Source organism: Amblyomma mixtum, chromosome 3, assembly GCF_055824585.1.
Source record: "Amblyomma mixtum isolate Tamu chromosome 3, ASM5582458v1, whole genome shotgun sequence".
Taxonomy (NCBI): Eukaryota; Metazoa; Arthropoda; class Arachnida; order Ixodida; family Ixodidae; genus Amblyomma; species Amblyomma mixtum.
Genome location: NC_143014.1, coordinates 165,324,331 through 165,339,996, shown reverse-complemented (window position 1 = coordinate 165,339,996; position 15,666 = coordinate 165,324,331). Strand labels below are relative to the sequence as shown.

Here is a 15,666-nt window from a genome sequence, read left to right as displayed (position 1 = left end):
AAGCGTTTTGGAGGGTTCTTAACAACCTAAGTACTATCAGTCACAAAAGTTACGGAATGTGGGTGTGCGGTAAAAGAATTATTTCAAAGCAGTGACGTGAGCGAATCGCCTGAAATGTCTCATGGTGTTTGGGAACGGGCATACTCCTTAGCTGTCAACCAGCCGGCAGGGTTGCGAGGCAGCGCAACAATTTTTTTTTCATTCAAGGGCCTTGAAAATCAGATGATCAAATTTAATGCTTTTTCAACGACCTCAAGAAACTGAACGCGCCCAGACGGGATCGAGCGGCGAACGTCTATGATTGCGGAAATTGCTGCTAGAGCTTTCCAAAACACAGGAGACGTTACAGGGACTATGCAATAAATCAGTTGAGGTTACGCAAAGCAGACGAGAGATAGGCATTTCATCACTCGTCACCCCAGCGCAAGAATTTTTGACCTAGCATCAATAACATGGAAGTTATAAACGATTAAAAATTACGCTCCTCTCTCCCTCCTCAACTCATACACGCGGGGCACTAGAAAACAGCTCTGGGACTGGGCCCTGCCCATGATTACGTCATTTGTTGACGCTCGGTTTGCGACTTCCGGTTGTCGCACCTAGCAGCAGCGTCGGCAGCATCTCTCCGGTCTCTCTTCGCCTTCCTGGATTGCGGTAATTGCGGCGTGTGTCGGATTTCTTTGCTTGTCACAGCGACGAAGGCACTGCGAGTGGCTCCCGAACTCCCGACAGGAAGAGGCGGCAGAGGTAAACTGAAACCATATGCGCGAAGGCAATGCGCTGGCTCGCGCTTGCCCGAGGGGTCGCGCGGCGGCACTAGCAGACGATTTTCACGGCTACCGGAAGTGTGCCCGCGGCGTAGTGGCTGCCGTGGCTCCAGCGAATGACAGCGTGTGGTGGCCTGCCGACGCCACGGGACTAGTGACGTCTATTTTCACGATTTTAGTTTCAAAACTGGTCACTACGAAGACACCAATCGGCCCGCGAATTTTAAAAATGCGGTTTTTAAAAATTTATAACAAATTGCCGGCTCAGCTCCGAAGACTCATACTTGGCGTGAATGCTTCTTAGCATCAATTCTAAGCACTGAAAACATTTACAAGCGACTTTTAATTCGTTGCATAGTCTCTTTAAGAACTGTGCCCCTCGGCATACAGGTGCTTGCAAGCGCTGCTGCGACATGCGCAATTATATTCTGTGCACACAGCCCAATGCTTCAAGAGACAGACATTTTACAGCCCAGGCAGGTAGGCTAGGCTAAGAAAAAAAAACTGGCAGCCCCCGTTTCGTCCGCCACCCGGAATGGGGTAAACACGATAGACGTGGACATGGAGAACGTGCGCTCGACTGCTTATTCACAGTTTGAGCATTGTTCAAAATAGAATGAAAAACACCCGTTAACCAATTTCAAGCATCCTCTCTATAGATGGTTTACACTTCAGTTATACATAACTCCTTGCTTACGCCGACGTCGTAGCGGCTGCCATTTTGGTGGACCAGGACCACCGTGAAAGTCGGAGCGCTTATCTAATCCACTTCCATGCACTCCGGAAACCGCCCACTCCACCATCATGGCGCTCGTGGCGTCCCGTGCCTATACTTCCAATCCTAATCAGGCAGCGGCGATTCGAGCACATCACGCCCCGCTCTTGTTAAACTTCCAGGTCCTCCCCGTCCGCTAATACTCTTCGCCCTGCCCTACAACTGCTACGAAACAGGGAGCGCCCCGTAACTGTAGAGCCCTGGAGGGACTATGCAGTGAATTAAAAGTAACTTGTAAATGTTTTCAGTGCTTAGAAATGATGCTAACAAGCGTTCACACCAAGTATGAGTCTTCGGAATTGAGCCAGCAATTTATTATGAATTTTTAAAAACCGCATTTTTTAAAATTCGCGGGCCGATTGGTGTCTTCGTAGTGACCGACTTCGAAACCAAAATCGGGAAAATATCAATCAATCATTTTTTATTCAAGACAATAATACAAAACTATTGTCTTGGGGGACGTGACAAAAGGCGGAAAAGTGCCTGACGAGGTCACGCCACCCTGTGGCAAGCAGCGGTTTGACACTCACGCAGAGTTTCAACAGAGTTTACATGCAGAGAAATGTCTTAGATGAAACTGTATCCCCCAACCCCCTTATTATATTTTTTTTTACAGTGCAAGAATATGTACAGGAACGGAGTACAAGAATAAGTGCAGCAACTTCTACTAGCAAAACATGTTAACAAAACACTTCCAAACATAAAATACATGTAAACTATCGAACTTGAAGCACATGGAACATAAAATTGAAAACAAGAAGAAAAACATGAACATAACACACTAGTCTTCCTTTAAGAATAATCCCTTCAGTGTTTTCTTAAACCTGCTTAATGAAAGATTTTCGGTTAATAGGGCATGAATGACGGGATAGCTGTTTAATAAATCTGCTATCTGACAGCTTAATCTTTGATGTCCATAGTTTGTTCGAGCTCGGGGCTTGACTATGATGCTCTTTCTTAAATCGTACACACTTCTTTTCTCCTGGTATCTTGTTTCAAAGGTAGATTTATCCAACCGGTATTGGCGGTAAACTTCCAGGCTTAGTCTGTATTTGTAGAACTGAGGCATTTGGAGTATTCCATGCGATCTATAGTAGGGCGCACAACTAGAGGACAGCTCTAAGTTACTAATAGCGCGTATTGCTCTTTTTTGTATTGATAGTAGGGAATCTAAATTTGTTTTCGTCGTGGTTTGCCACACAAGAGAGCAATAGCTAATAGACGTCACTAGTCCCGTGACGTCGGCAGGGCACCACACGCTGTCATTCGCTGGAGCCACGGCAGCCACGACGTCACGGGCACACTTCCGGTAGCCGTGAAAATCGTCTGCTAGTGCCGCCGCGCGACCCCTCGGGCAAGCGCGAGCCAGCGCATTGCCTTCGCGCATATGGTTTCAGTTTACCTCTGCCGCCTCTTCCTGTCGGGAGTTCGGGAGCCACACGCAGTGCCTTCGTCGCTGTGACAAGCAAAGAAATCCGACACACGCCGGGATCCAGGAAGGCGAAGAGAGACAGGAGAGACGCTGCCGACGCTGCTGCTGGGGTGCTGGGTGCGACAACCGGAAGTCACAAACCGAAGGTCAGCGAATGACGTATTCATGGGCGGGCCCAGTCCCAGAGCTGTTTTCTTAATTTTTTCTTGGTGCTCCGCGCGTACGAGTTGATTGGGGAGAGAAGCGTGATTTTTAGTCGTCTACAACTTCGTTTGTTATTGATGCTAGCTCAAAAATTCTTGCGCTGGGGTGACGAGTTACGGGATGCCTATCTCTCGTCTGCTTCAGGTAATTCAGGTAATCTCAATTAATTTAGTGCATAGTGCCTTTAAGTTCCCTTTCTCGCCACCCGCCAGCAGTGCCTGCAGTTCGCGCTATGACGTAAGCCACCGCTCTCCTTAAGGCCGACCCACATGGAGCGAACAGACGCTGCGAATTTCATGCGGCGCGGCGGAACGCCGACGCGCGTTCGCCGTGCTGCACCACATACGGCGAAAAACAGGCGACCGCCGCCTGACCGCAGCCGTCTTGATTTCAGTGTTACTAACAACGGCATGGCATTAATCTTAGTAAACTGCAACAACAAAAAAAAAGATTTTTAAACTTACTCTAAAGCCATTGTTTACTAGAGGGCGGCAAAAGAAACAAATTATTATTTAGATTTGTTTCAAATTTTATCAATTTTGTCTTTATTTATCAGACCGTAGGCTAGAGTAGGCGTTCATACTTGTTCAAAAATCCGGCGAGCGCAGCGGATCCGCTCGCCGCAAAAACTAGTACACAGGGCAAAACGCTTGTCTAGAACACGTTATGGGCGTGTTTCGGGCTTAACACCCGATATATAGCGATAGTATTTGGTTAAAAGTGGTTTTGATGTAAGCATGTGCATTTAAACTGATACGATTTCATCGTCATTTTGTTCCTCCCTGGTCGCGGCGGCTTTGGGAGCTGCGAAGCACACAGTTCGGTCGTTCTAGACAAGCGTTCTCCCCTCTGTACCTGTTCTCATCTGTCGACGCTCGGGCGAGGCGGAACCGCCGCGCCGCTGCTGTTTCTCGGTTTTCTACACCACGTCGCCACTTGCGGCGTACACAGATACAGTGAGAAAAGAACATAAATTTACGCTGTTACGTACCACAAGCGTATGCATGCTTACGTACGCTAAACGCAGGCGCATTCCCGCTTTTAGTTCAGCGTATTCTAGCAGAGACGCAAAAATGAACTCAGCCTATAGTAGCGCCATCTGGTTCTGAGGACGCGAACCACTACTGTAAACAAACCGACTCTCCTCTTAAGCCTAGAAGTGGGAGATGTCACTGTGAATAAAAAATAAACCAAATTTATCACTTATACGTTTTCTTACAGGCAAGGTGAGACGAAGCGAAAGACCGGTGCTCCATTTACGGCCAGTGAACGCAGTGAAAAAGGCAGCAACAACGAGAATTCAGTCCGAAGCGAGGGGTCCGGCTTCGAAGGGCGCCGCCATGTTTGTCGCCGCGCGGCGGAAATGGAGCGGAAGCTACCTGCGGGAGCAGAGCGCCGTCATTGGTCGGCGCTGAGCTCGCATTCGGCGCTTCCGGTGAGCGGCTGACCGCCGGGCGAACGTATCTAGCAGTGCTTGGTCTGCGGCGAACGGCCGCCGGCGGCCAAGCGGCCACCACCGGGCGGCCGTTCGCAGGTTTTTCGCGAGAAAATCGCTCCATGTGGGTCGGGCTTTAACTGGCGCCGCGTGGCGGCGAATTAAACCACAGTGGTGTCCGAAGGGGTCCCCTTGCAAAGAAGGTGGCGTGACAGGTACAGAGTATAGACGCGCTGTTTAGCCTTTAGCGTTAAGCAACAGGACTGAATCTAATGCACTGTCATTCATTTTTCATGGCTGCTCTTTTTTTTTCTACTTACCTGACCGGCGCTCTACGACGTACTCACCTCTCCTCATACAAGGCATGGGAGTTCGGCTTCAGTCAAATCTCAAGTCAGCCAAACGTCTGCATGCAGCAAAAGCCACAACCACAGTCGTTTCGTGAGTGTAAAAACTAATAACTTTATTTCTACTAAGTATCCCCTCATTTAACAGACGAAGCATGAGGCAGCACTCGCGGACGCGACTCGAGGGAGCACGCACACGCGCACAGAAGGCGCCCTCCTCTCCGCCGCTCCTCTGATGGGCGAAGGTGCTTTCCCTGCAGCTGCCATAGCAGAGCGCCGCAGCCTGCGCTCGGCTAAACGCGCGGAACAAGAACACACCGCATCAAGGCACGCAGACTACAGTCAATGCATGGCAGGATTAATTTTGACGGCGAAATTGCACTTGGAGCGTCGGGTAAAACAGTGACTAAAAAAGGAGTACGTGCAACGCGACTTGAAGCTGCGCAAACAGGGTCTCGAAAGAAGGCACGGTACTTAAGTTGATATGCTCTCAAAAACGTCTCTCCGAAAAGGCGCCGTCTCAAAATAATGTGTTTGAAAGATGCACGTTACAAAAACAAAAGAAAAATAAAACCTCGGGCGTCGCTTGGACTGCAACGACGGAGCGTTAAACAAGTTTCAGCTGCTTGAGAAATTATGTCCGATGAACTAGCAGCACACAGATTGCTACATCCTGGGAACGCTTCACCCAAAACGAAGAAGAAGAATGGTCCCAAGTAATTAGGCTGCCTTGATACGCCACACTGCTGCCACCTGAAGAGCTGGCATTTTGTCACCCTAACGTAAATTGCACTGAAGCGTCGTCCCGCGGGCACAACTTGTACCTTTCCGTTAGCAGATTAAGTAAGGCGAAATCTGCTAAGCCTTTCTGAACTCGTTGCACTGCACATCAGATCGCGAGCAGATCAGCACCGCAATACCAAAAAACGGGCGTCAGTAAGGAACCAAGATCGCTGAGAAATAACCCCCGCCTCTTAAGCACGGAGTGTATTATCGACCTCTTTCTTCGGTTGTGTGCGACTGAGCAGCGGTCTAAGCTCTTCTGATAGCACGCTTCATAAGTGTTCAACGCGTAGCTTGTCGGGAAGGTGTCCGCCGGCTACCTCGAAAGGTTGCAGCGGCACCGTCAGAAGTGCTCAGTTCGGTGCCCGACCGCGACAAAGCAGTACTTTTCATACACCGCGGCCGCAGCTAAGAGCACGGACTAAATTCTGAAAGCTTAAGGTAACCACAAGCCGAGAGGTGCGATGCAGCTGGCTGTGCTTGAAAAACAGGGCCTGGTGGTACGCCGACAAGAGGCAGGGGCAATTACCTTGGGTAGCTGTGGTACGCCGAAAGCCCTGCAATGGGAAATGGGCGTATCTTGCTACGCAATACCCCTCCAAACAGGTGCAGTTTAAACTAGGGCGAAGCTCAGACTAGGCCCGTGCACAGGCGGAGCGGCGCCGTTTCACTGCATGGATGCAACGCTGCACTTGGTTTCAATGTCGAAGTGCTACCCTGCAGACAGAGCTTGTTCAAAAAGGAACAATGTTACCTAGTTTGTGCACAGAAGCACGGCTACAAATAAATGTAGAAAAACGTCACGGCGCCTTAACTGCAACGACTATGGCAAACTTTAAGCATCGATGGCATGTTTGATGTTCGAATGACGCGCAGAAATCCTGACCACCTCCGTATTTTAAAGCCTTCGAAACTATCGCTCCTAACGACACAGCTTAACGCAATTATGCAGCTCTCTGTTGGCGGCGCGCTGTTTTGCTGCAGCCTTACTCCGAATATTTGTCCAGAAATCTTGGTCAAATTCGTTTCTGCGTGCACGGAAAACATAGCTGGAACAGGGGACACATGGCAAATTTAAAATTCCTTAACTACACGTTTCACACACTATGATACATATATACAGAAAAAGTGCTCCACACACGCACTGACGATATCTGCTGAGGCATACCGTAATCACAACCGCAACCAAAGCGCGCGGCGTACGATACCCCAGCAGCATGCGCAAACAATCTCCTGAAGCGAAAAGACATCACACATGATATTGCGGAATCGGCACTGGATGCCTACACACAAGAGATGCCCTACACGGCTAGTTTTTAGTCTTTCCAAAAGTCCTGTGCTTCTGGTCCAGAGTTATCTTCGAGCTGCCACTCGCCGGCGTAAGATAGTTCATGTTCAGAGCGCTGCGGCTCGGCCTGGGTGCGTTCTGTGCGTTGACTCGAGTAGGCTTCAGGGGAATGGAGAGATCCAGCGAATCTTCAAAGTCCAATGGCTTACTCGCGCACTGTCTCTCGGCTTCGGACAGCGGATCGAACTCGCTGCAGATCATCTCAATGTTGGACTGTGGACCAGACTTGGCCTCCTCTTCACGATCGTCCTCGAGATTCATAAGGCGCACTGCGTCGCTTGGCATCACTGCTGCTCCAAGACGCCGATCTTGCCAGATTGTCTTCTGCATCTGGGGCAGTTGCGGCTCGCTGAAAGCTGTAGGTTTCTGGTGTCTGGGATCAACTAGCTCGTAGGCCATGTCTTCGTTGCTGAAGCCGGCTTCTTCCAAAGAGTTCTCTGCAAGCGAGTTGCGCCTGAACTCGGTAGCGTAGGCTCCCCTTTGCGATACCAAAGGGTTGTTCTTCGCCTGATTCAGCAGAATAGGAGGCAGGCTTTGCGCCTTGCTGCTGGAGTCTTCGGAAGAGAAGTTCCCGTGGCGGGATCGCGACAAACCCGGGTTAGCGGGGCGCGGAAAGCGGTTTCCGCCAGGTGGATCCTCACCTCGCCGGTGAGCTGTCTGGTGTTCTGGGTTGTCCAGCGCCCACACCGTCATCTCCAGCTCCTTGTACTTGACCTGCAAGATTGTCATGTCTCTTTGGTACCTCCTCAGCGCATGCAGGTAGTCTTCGCGCTGTTGGATCAAGTTCTGGATGTCGGTTCGCAGAGAGGCCTCAGTTGCCTTCCAGTCGGAGAGTTTGGTGAACCAATGCTTCTCAACCTCGTTCGCCTTCTCTTGCAGAGCCTGGTTCTCCAGGGTGTAGAGCAAGAGCAGCCTCTTGAGTTCGAGGAGGTTGGACTCCTTGAGAATGGTGGAGACCTTGGCCTTGCCCTCCTCCGATGTTATGCCCTTGGCGCCTTCGCCGGCCACCTTCTGGGCGCCCAGGCTGTGCAGGCTCGTCGAGGGCCACGCCTCGGCCGCTTCCGGCTTGGCCAGCGGCAGCGAGCTGGGGCCACCGCGCACGTACTGCATGTGCAGGCTGTGCACCTTTTTCTCGAGCTCCTTCCTCTCGGAGAGCGAGGCCTGCAGCTTCTCCTCGCAGGCGACCTTCTCGCCCTCCATGCGGTGGATGGTCGCCTGCAGCTGGCGCACCACCAGGCGGTGCTTGGTCCGTTCGACCTCGATCTCGTTCAGCCGCGCCTGCAGCTCCTTCTCGTGGAACTCGAGCACCTCGCTGCGGCTGCCCCGCTGCTGCGCAGAGTCCCAGCCCGTGGCCGTCTCCATCTGGCGGACGCGCTCCTTGAGCTGCACGCTGCGCTCGTCGATGATGTCCAGCAGCGCGAGCAGCTCGTCCTTGGGAGCGAGCGTGGACTCGCGCGAGCCGTGGTCGCGGCAGTCGGAATCGAGTCCGCTGTCCTGCTTGTCGCTCTCCAAGATGGCGGAGGCGGTATCCCCTTTGGACGTAAGACTAGCAACCGTAGTAGGCTTGGCGACGACGCCCTGACCGAGCTCGCCACCTCCGACACCCGAACTTTTGGCTCTGGCACGGCCACACACCGTTGTCATCAAAGTCCCGTCTTTGTGCCGCCGGGGCTTGGCATTCACAGTCCACGACTTTGACTCGGCCACGCCCGAGGGCGCACGAGTATCGCTTCGACACGCCGACGCAGGCTTGGAAGGCTCTTTGATGGACAACAACCTGACCTGGGAAGGCCGGTCGGAGCTGCTTTGCATCGTATGCTGGATATCCTGAACTGCGAAGGAGATGTCATTCCGGAAGCCTTCTAGTGCCTGAACTCTGTCCTGCAGTTCCTGTTAAGTGAACGACAAAAAAAACTAAAATTAGCATACGGAAAAATTGCTTTGATGAAATACTAAACGTAGTAAGACATCTTCAGTGAAAAGCAAGTGATAATCTTAACGCATCACTCAGATGTTAAAAGTTTCCCGCGGCATGAACCAGTGCTTTAATTACACCATCCGCAGTTTTCGCGAAATGTTTACAGGCCGTACACGAGAGACTGGACAAGCAGATGACATAATTTAAGCTAGAGTTTCTTTTATTCGTCATACAGCGCAAATCTATTTCGCGCGTTCGAGCTCCGACACATGGCGCAGCGATATGACATGGCAAACGAGGCTTCTTGACGCTATAGGAATCTTTCATGTTAGATTTAGCGCCTAAATTGGCAGCAGTAAGTCAATCAGAGATTATTAGGAAACTACGCTGGAGTATATGACTGCACTACAGGTTCGAAATAAATGCTGATCGATATGAGCGTGGAATTGCGTGCGCGCAAGTGCCCCAAAAACTACGATTTTATCGCGCGCACTACACTAAGCCAGAAAAGAGCGGCACATTCAGTTAAGGTTGTTTTTTTTTTCTAGAGGATTTTCTTATGGTGTGTTTCCATGCGACAATTACTGTTATTTACTGCGCGCTGTTGTACAAAGCATAGCGGCTAGTTTGTCTACACTCTGAACACGAATACGCCTACACGGGAGTAAAAAGTGAGTACGTTGTCCTCTAGCACACTCCCTTTTTTTCAAGGATATATGCCCTAGAGGACAGCTTACTTCCTTTTTACTCGTTTCTTGTTTAGAGTGTACAGCGTGCGTTAGTCACATATGCGGAATACTTCCGAATGGACGTTAGCAGGAGGACATCGGGCAATGCTCGGCGTGAGCGTGCTGACGGCCGGCTTATACCTGTGATACGTGCAGAAAATGATGGAGAAGGTGCTGTTGGGAATCTGTCTGTGCCCCTCCGAGCGATGCCACGCCTGTATTCTGAGTGAAGAACGGATAAGAAAGCGCTGTCATTGAGCTCTGTATCATTACAGATGTTTTGTCGCGGTGAGCGTTACAGTTTTTCGTCAAGAACTTCCGCTGTTTCGCTCCGCAAAGAGTCCAGAACGTTCGACTTATCGGTGGTCTCTTGCAACAGTTGCGCCTCCTTGGTCAGCTGGTTCAGTCCAAATGAAGATTTACCATGTAACGCTATCGCTTTTCACCCAGCCATACTCGCTCTGTTTGCCAAGTTAACCATGAGACCCTGCGTTTCCGTGGTTGTAAACAAGCTCCCGTTTTCTTGCAGTAAACTTTACCTGGACCAGTTCTGGTAACAATCGTCTGAGGGGTGCGTAAAAACATGCCGCGGGCCTCGAGCTAAAACTAGCCTTTTGCATTACCATAAGGATAAGGTTTACTCGCGAGATGATGGAGGCATATATCATCAGGAAAAATAGTAGCGAATGTTTGGTTTGTTGATGTCCCTCAATCTATGAGGGACGCCGTAGTGGAGGGCTCCGGATAAATTTCGACCACCTGGGGTTAGTTAACGTGCACTGACATCGCAAAGCATACGGGTCTCTATCATCCCGCCTCCATCGAAATGCGACCGCCGCGGTCGGGATCGAACTCGCGTCTTTTGGGTCAACAGCCGAGCACCGCAACCACTGTCCCACCGTGGCGGCTCAGTACCGAATGTGGCAGCCAGCCATCCGTAGTGGACAGCGAGATGCGACTAGTGGATGCTACATGAGCAATAGTGGCGAGTTACCTTGGATGCTGTCTCCAGCTCGTCTGTTTTTTTTTTTTGTTTTTCATTAGGTGCAGTGTAAATGTTCTCTGATATATTAATACTTAGTCCACGCGTGTCTTCGTCCCGCTTCTGTTTATGAGCACCGTTTTTTCTGCATTGCATGCCCACCAACTACTCAAACTATACTGCTCCATGAGCTCAACTGGCAGCATGGCGCATGGAGTTGCGCAGACCCAGACGGCAGTCTCTGCGTGCTGACACTGTCACCGGATCACACAAAAATGACATAAATGAAAGTTCTGGATTACCATAAGGTTCCCGCGCAAGTTCAAAAATGAGTGGTGCCCTTTCGGGAACGGAAAAAGCTCGCGCGATCGCCTATTGCCTGCGGTGTCCCCCTCGTCTTCCCACAAGGTTCGCGCCATCCATGTCTACATCAAAATGACGTAGCGGCAAAGCGAACTGTTTCGTGCATTCGGCCCCTGGGTTCGATTCACCGCACCTTCAGAAGAAATTTTTTTTCTTTGCCAGGTCACGTGGGTTTTGGGACGCCACTTTTTCTGGACATCGGGTTTCGTTGCCGATGGCCCATATTATGAACTATTCTCATTTCTGACGCGTCTCTTGACAATCAAAAGCACTGCGATCGGCCGAGCCGCGTGTGCCGATCAGCAGCTCGCTGCCTCAAAGGCCGCGTGGTGTCGCCGTAGTAGTTGGCAAGAGCGAATAGATTAAGGAGAACAGCCCCCGAGATTTTGCAGATGCGAAGCGCCATCAGCGGCAAGGGTGCCTCGCAGCACTGCCCAACAACCGCTGAAGTTCACAAGGCCTCTAGACGATAGTCCCTTAATACGATCTACCAAATGCAGTCCCTTCCCATACGCCGTCATAAGAAAGTGACGGCCCGGCACCGTATATGCACCTTGATTGCGAGTAGGGTTTTGGCTTGTTCCTTGATCAGGAAGAAGATCGGGCCTGGAACGCCCGAGCCCACGCTCCTGGCTGCCGAGCCGCCCTCGCTGGCTTCGTCTGGGCCGTCCATGCCACCTTCGGGGTGCTGCGCAAACAAGGGAAAAAAATGGGGCGACATTGCAGATATCTGCCATTGCTATTCCAACCGCCGCCAGTGACTGTGCACAAGAAACCTTTTGGCACCCGCCTGAGATTTCAGAAACCCAGCCATCGGGACCTGTAACGTGCCAACATCAAAGACCTACAAACCAAGGTTCTCAGGGGCATCGAGGCGCAAAGCAACCGGCACAAGGTGACCGAAACCCCTAGCGCGTTCCCGCCGGCACAACCTCCCAAGTTCAGCACTGTAGCGCAATGCGCCAATGCCTTATCATTACACTGATCCCAAGGGAAGAATACACGAGAATCTGCCGCATCAAAAAGCTCAACGATATTTTAGACGTCTGCGTCACTGTTCGCTTTCAGCCAGATACAAACACTGAGCTTCCTCCACAAGTTACCACCGCCACTGAGTTCACTAGTCCAGCCGCGCGCTCGATACAAGCGACTGTCAGTTACGGCAGCGAGTCGTCTGCTGCGAACCACAGAATGGCTACAACTCGAATGCGCTCGCAGCAGACGACCAGCTGCAAAAGCGCCACTGTTTTTTAAGCGTACGTGACTTGAGGCGGTTCTGTGCACTGAACTCTGACGTCACATCATGTGGAGAGCGTAACTCGACAAGAAAATCAGAGCTAGCGTGACAACTTGGGCAAGTTGGTAGGCATTCATCACTGAAGAGCGCAAGCAAGACGACGTCAGAGGAAGAAGACAACATGGTGCGGTTTTCCTCCTCTGTTGCTGTCTTGCTCTGCACTCTTTAATAATGAAAAGTAAAGAAGTAATCGATTAAAAGCGCACACTAGCACACCTTCTCCAGTTCTGCCGTGCCTGAGGACGGACCTGCTCACCGTTGTCATTAAAAGGACAAAACCTAGAAACTTGCTGTCTGCACTCTTAATGTAGACAAGGGGTCATATGTGGTGACGTTTCATTTCGTTTTCATTTCATTTCGTCGTGACGTCAGTCGTGACAAAAGCAACATGAGGTGGGGAAACAAACAAGCAATAACTGGCACGGCCGATCTGGTAGCGGCATATCCGGCAGCCACCCTCCCACAGCCGCGTCCAGTCCGGCCCCAATTCGTCGCACAACCATCGCATAGTTCCATTCTCGAAACGGGATTAACGCCGAAAAAGCAAGCAAGGCCTATCAAACGTGCCCTCGTGCTTCACGTTTCTGCCACGACCGGCGAGACGTCATCCCCCATGGCCGCAGTCACCGGTAGCAGCGACGACGAATGGCAGAGGACCAAATAGAACGAGAACAAAATGAAAGGTTACAAAAAACTAGCCCAGCTCTACATGAGTCCACAAGACCTCGCCACGATAAGTGGGTATTCCATGTGTAGCAGCGACTCGCTTTTCATTAAGCGTGTGCGAAACCCTTGCTGTGCCGCTGCAGCACTGCGTTTATTTCATGGTGCGACTTGGGCCGCGCAATCAACGCCCTGAGGTGCATGCGGTAGAGCAGCCGCAGCCTTCGAACATTTCTTCCTTCAGAGATTTTCCCCTTCGTTAGCTTCTCTGGCTTCGTGATTTCATGCCCAACTGAGATGTAGACATGAAAGAGTCGTAGAAACCTTCCCTTAAAACCGACTTGATTTATGACGAAGTAGAATGAGCGCAAACACCTGGGCTCAAAAAAAAAAAAAAAAAGAGCTGAAGCTGGGCAAAGGCTTCGCTGGGGCCAAGATATGCGCACCTTCGGAGAGCGAGAATTTGCGAATGGAACACATTAAGTGACAAGAAATAATTATCGCGCGGTGGTAGGCGACGGCGCGGGCATCGAGAAACCCTAGTTACGCATCCCTCGCTTACACCTTTTAGCTTACGTGCTCACGTCTATAGTTAGCTTCGCCTCGAAGCTCTGCCCCATATGAGTCGTGAGCAATGGGCACATGAGCCCTCAATAAAGTGGGCACGCCGGTAAGTTCCGACAGATGTTTCGCAGTGCGTCTGCACGGTGACTGGGCTGTCACCTTGTGTAGCCGCACTTAGTACGACAGTTATTAAAACTCGGTACTCCAACAGAACAAAAAAACAGTTCCACGGGGTAGACAAAGAACCAACTCTGCGCTTGGCCAACATGGTTCTTCTAGAACCCTCAAAAACATTAAAAGCAAACACAAAACGCAGGCTAGGCGACGTGAAACGCGACTCTTCTCCGATAAAATGCTCCTGAAAAGAACAGTAAGTGGTCAGTAACAGCCTAGAGAGAGAGCAGCGCGAAAACGTGCTCAAACTTAATCGAGAGCGTAAAGAAAAGTGCACCCTGCGAAGAGAATGCGCTGCGAAAAGGAAATGTAAATAGAAACAGCACTGTCAAAGCATCACTTAACGAGTAACGCAGCAGCCAGGCTGAGCGATTCAAGCAATCTGATCCCGCCAAAAAGAATAATAAAAAATAATACAATAGCAGCAGCAGCAAAAAAAAAAGAGGAACGTTCGATCAAGCTGCTCAGCAATTCCATTAACGAGCTAAAAGAAAACAGTGAGGAGCTAACAGAAAACAGCGACACAAAACCGTGGTGTACCACAACACTGAGGCTAGGGTTAACCCTAACCCTGCAGGAACCCTTCGCCACTCAACGGAGAGCGATGCAACGAAGCCAGCTTCGGGATACGATCACGCGCCCTGAGCTGGCAGCCACCGGCAAGAGCAGCGATGCACTGAGGCGTGTTCGCGCGCGACCGTTACGAGAGAGGACAGCCGGACGGCAGAAGCAGCACCGGTCCGCAACAGCCAAGGGGCACCGCCGCAAGAAAACAAGCTGAGGAGGGAGGAGGCAAGGCCCAGCGCTCACCGACATGCCGCAAAGGCTGGCCGGAGTTGCCCAGGCAAAGCGACGGTGCGGAGACTCGGAGCAGCTGGCAGGAGAGATTAGCTCAGCGAACAGCCCGACCGACCTGGCTCCTGCAGACGGGCGGCTGCCAGCGGCACGCGGCACGCGGCCATCGCCTCTTTCTCTTCGCGGCCGGCCACCTTCGGACACGTGGCTCGCGCGAACCGCGACGGCCCCAAAAAAGCCGGACATGCGCCGGCGCACGGTCTTGAGTCACGCGCAGCGGTTCACTGCATCAACTTCTGGTTTCGCCTTCTGGCTCGTCTCAAAAGCTTTTTAAATGACAAATTTGGCTCCTAAGAATCTCAGAATGCATGCAATCAAACGCCAAATTTGGCTCCTAAGCATCTCAGAATGCATGCAATCAAACGCTAACCTGAGCGGAATGGTCAAGTCAATTGCGTCCGGGTAATTGTTGGTGAAGGGGAAAAAATACGAGTGAAAAAGTGGCTCCGACGCAGACGTGTAAACGGCGATTATGGCTTGAAAGCGTGTCAAAATAAAACCTAAAATAGAAGACACTCCTAGGGGTAAACGAAATAATTTTCGTGCTGTTAATGCTTTGTTAAACAAAAGCAAGAAAAAGTATTAGTAAAAAGCGGACTAGAGGCGCTGACTTACGCGTTGAAAACCCGCGCCAAAGCAGCATTGGGAATGGCGCCATTTAATTGTGCTTTCACCTGTGCTCGCAAACATTCTCGTGTTTTCGTGCATGAGCAAGATATAAGGTCGTGCGCCGGCGAATCCATGGCCGCCAAAAATGAACGGCCCGCCGCTACGACTGTGCGCCAAGTCACGGAGGAAGCTGAAGACAAACACAAGCTAGGAGGCAAAGAAAAGGACGGACAAAAGAGAACGAACAAAGGAAAGCGCATCGGAAAAGAACAGCAAAAATGTTGAGCTTTCTATTCCCTTATTTTCCTGTATGTCCTGTTATGATCGGGATGCCCTCCAGCCTAAGGGGATCAAAAATGCGGACTCTCGTCCCGCGTAGCCGCGCCAGCGGCGACAGTAAGCCTCCCCTGAAAGCAGCCAGC

At 51.1% G+C, this 15,666-nt stretch overlaps 1 protein-coding gene across 5 annotated transcripts in view; it reads right to left on the bottom strand.

Moving 5' to 3' along the window:
* Nucleotides 1-5,050: 5,050 nt before the first annotated feature.
* Nucleotides 5,051-15,666, bottom strand: part of LOC149352602 (uncharacterized) — a 390,194-nt gene continuing 379,578 nt past the window's right edge. For all 5 annotated transcript variants that reach the window (XM_089581788.1, XM_089581789.1, XM_089581790.1 and 2 more), the window contains 2 exons: nucleotides 11,636-11,770; nucleotides 5,051-8,981 (listed from right to left, as the gene is read on the bottom strand). In XM_089581788.1, the coding sequence (XP_089437914.1) occupies nucleotides 7,053-8,981; nucleotides 11,636-11,770 (2,064 nt within the window). In that variant the 3' untranslated portion in view covers nucleotides 5,051-7,052. The remainder of the gene's footprint in view (nucleotides 8,982-11,635; nucleotides 11,771-15,666) is intronic.